This window comes from Eimeria mitis, genomic scaffold (assembly GCF_000499745.2).
Source record: "Eimeria mitis Houghton genomic scaffold, Emh_scaff22, whole genome shotgun sequence".
NCBI lineage: Eukaryota > Apicomplexa > Conoidasida > Eucoccidiorida > Eimeriidae > Eimeria > Eimeria mitis.
This window is the reverse complement of record NW_013570526.1, coordinates 37810-46057: the sequence shown is the minus strand read 5'-3', so window position 1 is coordinate 46057 and position 8248 is coordinate 37810. Positions and strand designations below refer to the sequence as shown.

The 8248-nt window shown below is 49.8% G+C and overlaps 3 protein-coding genes across 3 annotated transcripts; 1 reads left to right on the top strand and 2 right to left on the bottom strand.

The window, feature by feature from the left end:
- Positions 1-1227: 1227 nt before the first annotated feature.
- EMH_0022570 (uncharacterized protein) lies at positions 1228-2202 on the top strand (the record flags this gene model as incomplete). The annotated part of the gene is made up of 3 exons (XM_013496622.1): positions 1228-1357; positions 1515-1835; positions 2138-2202. 3 exons carry the CDS (start codon positions 1228-1230, stop codon positions 2200-2202), a joined length of 516 nt encoding a protein of 171 aa, XP_013352076.1.
- Positions 2203-3256: 1054 nt separating this feature from the next.
- On the bottom strand, positions 3257-4442 carry EMH_0022460 (rRNA-processing protein FCF1, putative; the record flags this gene model as incomplete). The annotated part of the gene is made up of 6 exons (XM_013496621.1): positions 3257-3424; positions 3526-3686; positions 3806-3954; positions 4083-4145; positions 4246-4313; positions 4440-4442. 6 exons carry the CDS (start codon positions 4440-4442, stop codon positions 3257-3259), a joined length of 612 nt encoding a protein of 203 aa, XP_013352075.1.
- Positions 4443-7267: 2825 nt separating this feature from the next.
- Positions 7268-8107, bottom strand: EMH_0022350 (uncharacterized protein; the record flags this gene model as incomplete). The annotated part of the gene is made up of 3 exons (XM_013496620.1): positions 7268-7531; positions 7649-7733; positions 8037-8107. The coding sequence occupies 3 exons, from the start codon at positions 8105-8107 to the stop codon at positions 7268-7270; spliced, it is 420 nt and encodes a 139-aa protein (XP_013352074.1).
- Positions 8108-8248: the final 141 nt, after the last annotated feature.

Sequence of the window (8248 nt, the reverse complement as noted above, 5' to 3'; positions counted from 1 at the left end):
TCAGGGAAGCTTCCTTTGCTGCATGCTTTGCCTCGTAACGAACTTGTATAACGTTTGCAGGCGCTTACGCACAGCATGCCAAAGCCGTCGATAGGCTCCTGAGCTAACTCTGCGCTAACTCATGTTACATGTTGTGCTCACGCACGACACCAGCACACGAGGGAACTGGGGTTTACAAAAACCTACTATCCGCCTCTCATTCCTCCACATAAAGCGTGCCACATTCACTTCCTCTTCACCTGCTAGCTGGGAAAATCTGCTGCTTTAAGGCATACTCGAAAAGCAATGTTTGAAGTTTGACGACCTAGAGCTACCCTATGGCGGGCGTTCCTGCTCCCCCTGCATTTCTGCAAATTTACTCGAAAATATATCAGACTCACAGTATTTTCATATATAATGGCAATATTACTATTATAATCATCTTTAGAATTTAATTTATATTCCGCGCTCATGTCTAAGAGAACCACACATTCTCATTGTAGTGCGCAGCAATACACACACCGTAGCGTGAGTCGGCGGCGCCCGGGTGATTCGTCCGGCTTTTGAAGAAAATGCAACGAACGAAGAAGCATCCTTCCCATTTTGAATTAGAGACGCATATTGAATATCATCTCCAGCAAATGCCACGATATGCCGCGGCAGCTCTTCCCTGAACAAATCCCATGAACTGGTACTTGGGGGGAACGGTCTCTGTGTGGAATTTTCTATCCAAAAACAAGACACGGAGCGGTTAAGTGGGAAGATCTCAGGGAAATGCCGCCTCATGTATACATGTGGCGGCTGTTGACGCTGTCTTCACTTGCCGTGGGCTTCTGTGGTTGGCCGGCATTTGCAAGTAGCCCATCCGGCATACTGCCAACTTCAGGACCTCCAGAGGAAGATCCACTGGTAAACAGCGTCATTAGTCACAGGCATAATAGAGACATCTTGGAAGTTGTAGGCGAAAGTGCATTCGCTTCTACCGAAGACATCAGTGAACAGGATGACGGGAGGTCTGACTCACTACGTGCAATGCAAGACCTACTGCGTTTTCGGCAGTCTTCTGCTGATGGGCTGATTGAATTTCAATATATGTTATACCTTACTCACGCGCTTATGCTGTCCAGTGTGGAAATTGCAGCCCATGACATAAAGCGGATGCCGCTACACCGTTTCACTTCACCTTTAAACCCAGATCAAATAGCGGAGGTTCCACTTTGGAGTGTTGGAGGGCCACGTCCATATCATATGTTCGTCCTATTTACGTTCATAGAGGGGCGTACGGAAGACATTGCGCAAGACCTCAGCAGCAGGTGCAGGGACTGTTCAGCTGCTCTTGCTGCGTTTGGCGAAGTGTCGAAAGCCTACAAACTTTCAGGTGAGAAGATGGGGGAAACAGTTGCGTGTTCACATTGTGCCTTTTAGATGTTCCTCCTGTGGCTCTGCTCCTTACATGCCGTGCTTGCTGGTTCTTGCCCCTCTTGCAAATTGTTTTTGTCAAACCTGCACTGCAGATGCACTTGCTGGTTGTTCAGACACATCACCAGGAAATGAAGACGCTTTGCCGGTATTCTTTGCTCTTGTAAATATTGGTTCGCGAGATGGAGCTGGAATATCCGCGATTCATCCAGCGATGCAAATCCCCATAGTTATGCACCTGCCCCCCACAGTGTCCCCTGGTTCTTGCAGTAGCAAGGAAATAACTGATCCCCATTGTTCAGCTGAAGCAGCCGAATTTCCGGCCCCACACGCATCCAGAGAGAGTTTATCTGCTGCACGCCACCGAATAGTAGCTGGGGAATTCTTTGACGGCGCACTCGGGGATGGATGGGATGACGATGAAGATAAGAAGTTACGTAAGCTTCTTGAACAGCAAAAGCGTGACAATATTCGCGGAAAAGTTCACTTTTTCTCCCCCACTGAAAGCCAGTTATTCCTCTTACAACGCTTCAAGAATGAAGCTCCACCGGAACAACGCCTTCTTGAATGGGCGAATGCCCGCACAAAGAGGCAAGCAGTTCTATTTAATCCCTCACCGCTGAAGGTCATGACACTTAATGAGTTGGTCCATCAAGTGGGTCCACTCCCCTTCGCGTTGGGACTCGGCCATCCATGCCGGTTGTTTGTCAAGGAAAATGTGTGGTGCGTGTGGATGCAGACCAGTCAACTATCTCCGAGAAGATAACCAGGTTCAAGGCCAGACGAAGCGCGCTCTACTGTTGATCTTGCTTCCGATATTGTTGTTGTTGGCATTGTGGTTGTTCCTAAAGGGGGTGTCGCTGCTTCGCAGGAATCAGTGGATTGTACCGTTAGGTGGCGTGCTCGCATACACGCTGTGCAGCGGCGGCTTGATTTTTAGTGTAATTCACTCAGTACCTTTTGCGGGTTACGACGAAGCTAACATGCGGTATGTGCTGCTGGCCCCCACCACGCGAGCGCAGTTCATGTTAGAGGGGTTATTTCTTTCATGCTGCTCGACCGTGGCTTCCCTGGCAGCCCTCCTCCTTGCACAATTTCCCGTCTCAAATAAGCAAATCAGCTGCGGGGCCGTACCCGGCCTTGACGAGAATAAAAGTGCCAGTAAGGTATGCCCGGAGAAAAACTCAGAGGGTAGTTCACTCTCTGAGGGCAACGCTTGGTGGCGGCGACATCTTGCAGCAGCATCTTTTGCTGTAACTGCCCTGATATTCGTGCTTTGTTCTGGGTTTGTAATGCAATGCTATCGCACGAAGGCTGGCTGGTACACACCAATGTTCTGGCCGAGCCCCTTGCTTCCTAAGGGCCCTTTAAAGGTGGACAGAGGCAATGCGTTTTAAACTGCAGATAATTTGCTTGCAGTGCAACAACGACATCAAAAAAACGCGTCTACGTTACACCGTTATCTTATACGAGTGCTGCTAATTCCGTGATGCAATCCTTATACGACAGGCTTGGCTAAGCTGCGGTGACCTCCCGTCGGTAACTTCTTCTAAACGTGTTTGCAACTGTACCACGCGAAAACCCTTGTTGGGCACCGACTCTCATGCAAAAACGTTTTAAAACAGTCAAGTTAATTTGCCCACAGACCTGCTGTGGTCGCCACTACCCAGTCCGCAGAGCAGCAACAACCCATCCAGCAAAACACCGAAGCAGAGGAACCCAGAGAATCGAGGCACTGGAAGCTGCCAGACTACCCCTCAGGCATCTACAGGCTATCCGCGAAACTAAAGCTATACAACCTTGTAGCAGGTGTGCAATGCGTCCTCAGCCTCTCCCGCTTCTCCATTCTTATCCGCCTTCACACTTTTGGGATTGCTGATTTGGCAGCAGGCAGTGCGGTGATTGCCTCTGGGAGCCGTTCTACCGCAAAAGTACGCCCCTTTAAATACACAATGGGGACACCAGGAATCTTGCGGATGCGACGCTTCAAATCCTTATCATTTGTTGCCACCAGATAGCACTTGTGCTGATCAGACAGTTGAAACGCACATGCAGATGCATCCATGCGTCCCCGCATAAAAGGAAATCACATACGTTTTGTCCTTCAACAACCTGAGAAAAGCATACCTCTGTAACCCTTTGCACGATGCAGTCGTCAGCGTACGTCCCAGAATGCAGACACTTGAGGCGTTTTATCCGCGGATCCTTCGCCAGATGAAGGGCCAACCGATACCTATGGCCAAGTTTCTCGAGTTCGGCCACCACGCAGTCTGTCACGCATACATCGCCTTGAGCAAAGGGACAGCACAGCAGGTACAGCTGGCAACTGTAGGCATTCTTTGAAAGGCTTATCGGCACGCCATTTAAGAGAGCCCCTATGTTATTTCATATGCTCATGAATGCTTACATTTTGCTACAAGGCAGGTGATAAGGCCCTGCAATACGTCCTGCTTGGTTTGGATAGCTCCATTGATGAAGTTTGTGTCCACCAGCACTTGATATGGAGGCACCAGGTTTGTGTTGTAGCTAAAGAATTGATCGGGATTGTGCTGGACGCTGCGACAGCAGGAAGAAGCATACGTTCAACGTCGTTTCTATTTCGTTTTCCGCACGCAGGCCGCTCCCGGATGCTTATGCTTGGACGCGTCTGTTGGATGCAATACACAGCACGAATGCAGGCTTACTGTTCCTTTAAAACGGTCTCCTTCTCCGTTCGCCTCTTCTGCTTCTTTACTTCCTTATTTTGCCTGAAGCAGACGAGATGCACCAGAAGCATGTCACACGCTTGCTGTCATCCCGTCTGCGGGGTTACAACCGATTGCGGTCGTGCTAAGCTTAGTTTCTTACAGCCGTTGATCCTTCGGGTTAATTGTACGCTTCACTGCCGCAAATTTGCGCGTCTTCTTTGCCTTTCCCTGAGCAGAATAATGAAGACCCTCATACCTCGGTTTGCAACCACTGAACGCAGAGCGTCTAGAGTGCAGAGCCCTTCACTCCACGCGGAAGAACAAGCGTTCCTCTCTAAATGCAAAGCAACGCACCATGGCTATACGGGATTTTATTGTAAACAAATGCAAAATTTCCCCGCGTTAAAGTTTGTGGCAAATGTCTTCCGTTGGGGTTCGTACGCTGTGAGGGCCCCTTAAAGGATCCTACCCCTACTTAACAACTCCAGAATGTTGAAATATTTTCCACCTCCCATGAATGAAGATTTTTTATCAGCAATGCCTCGAATGGTCATGAAACTCCACACTTTGCGCAGCCCCCTTTACTGATCTCAGCCCTGCTCTGGCTCCGACATATGATTCCCTTGCTGAATAGGATAGGCGCATCTCTGTCTCTATTCGCTAGAGATGCTGAAAATTGCATTAAAGAGCATCAACATCGTTCTTTAAGGATCCAATTTTTGCAATGGAAAGAACTGATTATCTGTTTTCCCAGCGTGCGAATGGCCACGGTTGGACCATCGATACTGCCTGGGCCTAACGGAAGTGCTCCCTAAGCCTGATCCAGAAGCCTGGTTCGCTATTAGGCTTCGTTTTTGGTTTATTTACAGATGACCTTAATTGTAGTTATTTCGTATTATACGGCCTCTTAAGTCTATTCCTGTGCAGCATTGTAGTGCTGCGCTCTACAACTTCCCCCGTCCGTGCACTGCTTTGTTGCGACCTTCAGAGAAGTCTACTCGTCACTTCGTAGCTTCCAGCACTTCCCTTTTGTATTGTCTCTTATAGTCGGTCTCTGTGACCACCAGCAGCAGTAACGCCGCCAGGCGTTACTTCTGCTGGTCAGACACGTAGTCGAAGTGTGCAATTCCTCCTGGGCCCATCACTGGTGTCATCACTCTATATTGTTCCCACATAATAAAGCCTACTTAATTATGAATTCGGTGACTCTTGCGTCTTCTTTCATGGGGTATTGCTTCGCGTGTGGTGCCTTTTCCCCTTCGTTTCCTTCAACATTAGGTATTTTCCTCATATAGCTTGACCGCTTGGTGTTTATTGACCACTTCCTAGTACCGTTACCTCAGCCTGGGCGGAGTAGCGCACTCTTAAGCGTAGCGGTCTTCATCACCACACCGGCTAAGATGTTTCGGTTGACCTGCGAGTCCTTTGCTCACGTGAGGGCAGCCCTTTCCCAAGTTAACTGTGCCCGTCCACCGAAAACGCCCTAAACTCCCTCGTTAACTGTGGAGGGACGGCGGTCACTGACACTTGCGCCACTCAGATATCGATCGGCCCTGGCCCTCCACCTAGGCTGAGCTGCACTTCTCGCCGCCTCCTTTTCCAGTCTCCTGCGATTCTCCCCAGACATCTTGGTCCTGCTGGGTCCGCGGAGGCTTGTCTCCTGCTTGAACTCAACAGTGGCTTCCATAGTTAGGGCCTTGCACATGTCAGTTGGTAAATTAGCCCAAAAGTATCCGACGAGCTCAGCTGCAGACATATTTACTCCTCGTTCGACTTTCTTCCCAATGTAAGCCGTGTATCGTTTGTATCGTACCCTTGCCACTGATTAACTGCGACCGGATTCGAGCCAAGAGGCTAGTAGTGCAGAAACGCTGTAGCATTTCTCGCCTCATTTGTGCCCAGACAGCCATATCCGCGCCTGTTTCCTTTCGCGCACCAAGTACGCCAATGCACCTCCTCCTAAAGATGCTCCCAGCTCGCTGATCCAATAATGTTGTTCCATCTCCATCTTTGTAATCTGGATTTCCACTAATCGCGGGAGGTTCCTCATCTCGTCTCCCTTCTCATGCGCAATCCGCTGCAACACTAGTGGTGGCAGCCGCTGTGCACCCAAATATATGAGGACAATTGTGTCCACTTCAACTACCACCCCAACCTGGCAACCTCCTTAGTCTGGTCCATTTGTGAAGCGGCCTCTACGTGTTCCTGTGGAGCACCTATCTGTAGTGGTTCTGCCGTGTCGTGATGGACAAGTGTTGCGGGTAAGGCGACTCTTTCCGCCTTGCTCTGCCGGGATCGCCTTCACCCGGTCGAAGTAATATTGCAGTACGGGGAGCTATACGAGCCCTTCACATATGCGCATAACCAGTGCACGCTCTGCTCTGAGATGATAGAGGTCCCTGGGATCAACAGAGTTAAAGAGTTAAGCCCTGCTCAGCTCCTGAATGTGGTCCTCTTGACGTCTAAGATTGGTGCATTCCTCCAGCTATTCGCTAAAAAGACATACACTAGAAAGCATAAACATGGTTCTTGAAGGATTCAAGTTTCTAAAAAGAAGGAACTGATGATCTGGTTTCCCAGTGGGCGAATGGCCGTGGTTGCATCATTGATGCTGCCTGCCAGTCGAAGCCTGCTCGGCCGATTGGCCCTAGGGGCTAACTAGCCTATTATTCCGGCCCCCCAGCATAGAGGAACACAGAAGCTCCCAGATATTCACAAGCAATTCATCAATCATTGTATCTTCGGGTGCGGCAAGTTTGTCGGCGTCGAACAGTGTCCGCCACTGCGATATACAGCTGGACAGCCTGCGCTAACCTACAGACGGGTACATCCAAAACCATCCGATAAAGTGAAAAACTGTGTGGGAAGCAATTTACTGCAGTTCACTTCATGGAAGACTAATGTAGAGGACATGGAGCTCTGAACGAAATTGACGCCTCAAGCACGGCGGGCATCCTTCGGGCCCCATGCTTGGCTTCTGGACTGGAAAATGGCGCAAATATGCACGAAGCGCGTGCTAGGGGATTCGCACACGTGCGTGCAATGCAGAAGGGCTTGCTTCCTCGGCCATCAACTGGACTGAAAAAAAAAGGACGTGCTGGGTCCTTGTACTAGGCGAAACGATGTGGTGCCGTCTGTACAAAAAAGCTGAACAGTCAACATCCCCTTACACCCAGAGTTGTTTACGCCTTCTTCGGTCTGGGCTTCTTCTTGCTGGCAACGACAAACCAATCTCCGCCTCCATCTTCCTGTGGCTGGTTTGCATCGATCTCTTGTGAATGCGCTTCCTCTAGTGTTTTCGCCATTGATGCATTTGACGAAGCTTCCGTTTCACATTCTGCTTTCTTTGGCGGCTTCCTCGTCTGGACTGGGGGACTTGCTGCCTGCTTTGTGGGGGTGCTGGTCACACTCCCCGAAGCTTTCCGACGACGCCTATTTGTGCTTTTCTGAGATGCACCCAGTATGGAAAGGCATTTGCGGACTGTGTTACGAGTTCCACTCTTACATATACTCCAGAATCACACATGGAGGGATCCCGCTTGTATTGTCACTAGTAAGCCTACCTTGTGATCCGTCGATGAAGCTGATGACCGAAGCGAGTACGTACATCGAGCCGCAACGGTTAGCACGAGGAACGAAATGATACCCCTAGGAAAACATATGCAACAACGAGCATTATCTTCTTCACATAATCCGGCGCAAGTGTACAACACGCTCGCGCAGGCGCCTGTCCTCTGCCATGCTCACAGCTGCGTCTTATGTTATAAGTTGGTCCATTTCAATAGTAATAATTTGCAAGAACGATACGGATAGGCGGGCAGTTGGACGGGTGATGCGATTCCGCCTTACGCCACAACCTAGTTGCACCACGTCAACAGACTCATGGAAATGGTGTAGAGACAGGCTCCGGCTGAAATCAGGTGAGCTAACTTCCGCTATATGCAAACTTACACGGTAGCCACGGCTACTGGATTGCCATTAAGAAGAGCCTCCTTGAACTGAACAGCGCCACGGAAGAACATGTCCACTAAAAAATGCCCCCCCGGCACATTGTCCGACTGTGGGGGATTCGGTGTAGATCTCGCCATCTTATATGTTCAGGATAAACTAGAACATGCTCTACACGACCACACTTCAAGCAGATTGTATGTTCGTTGGCCGCT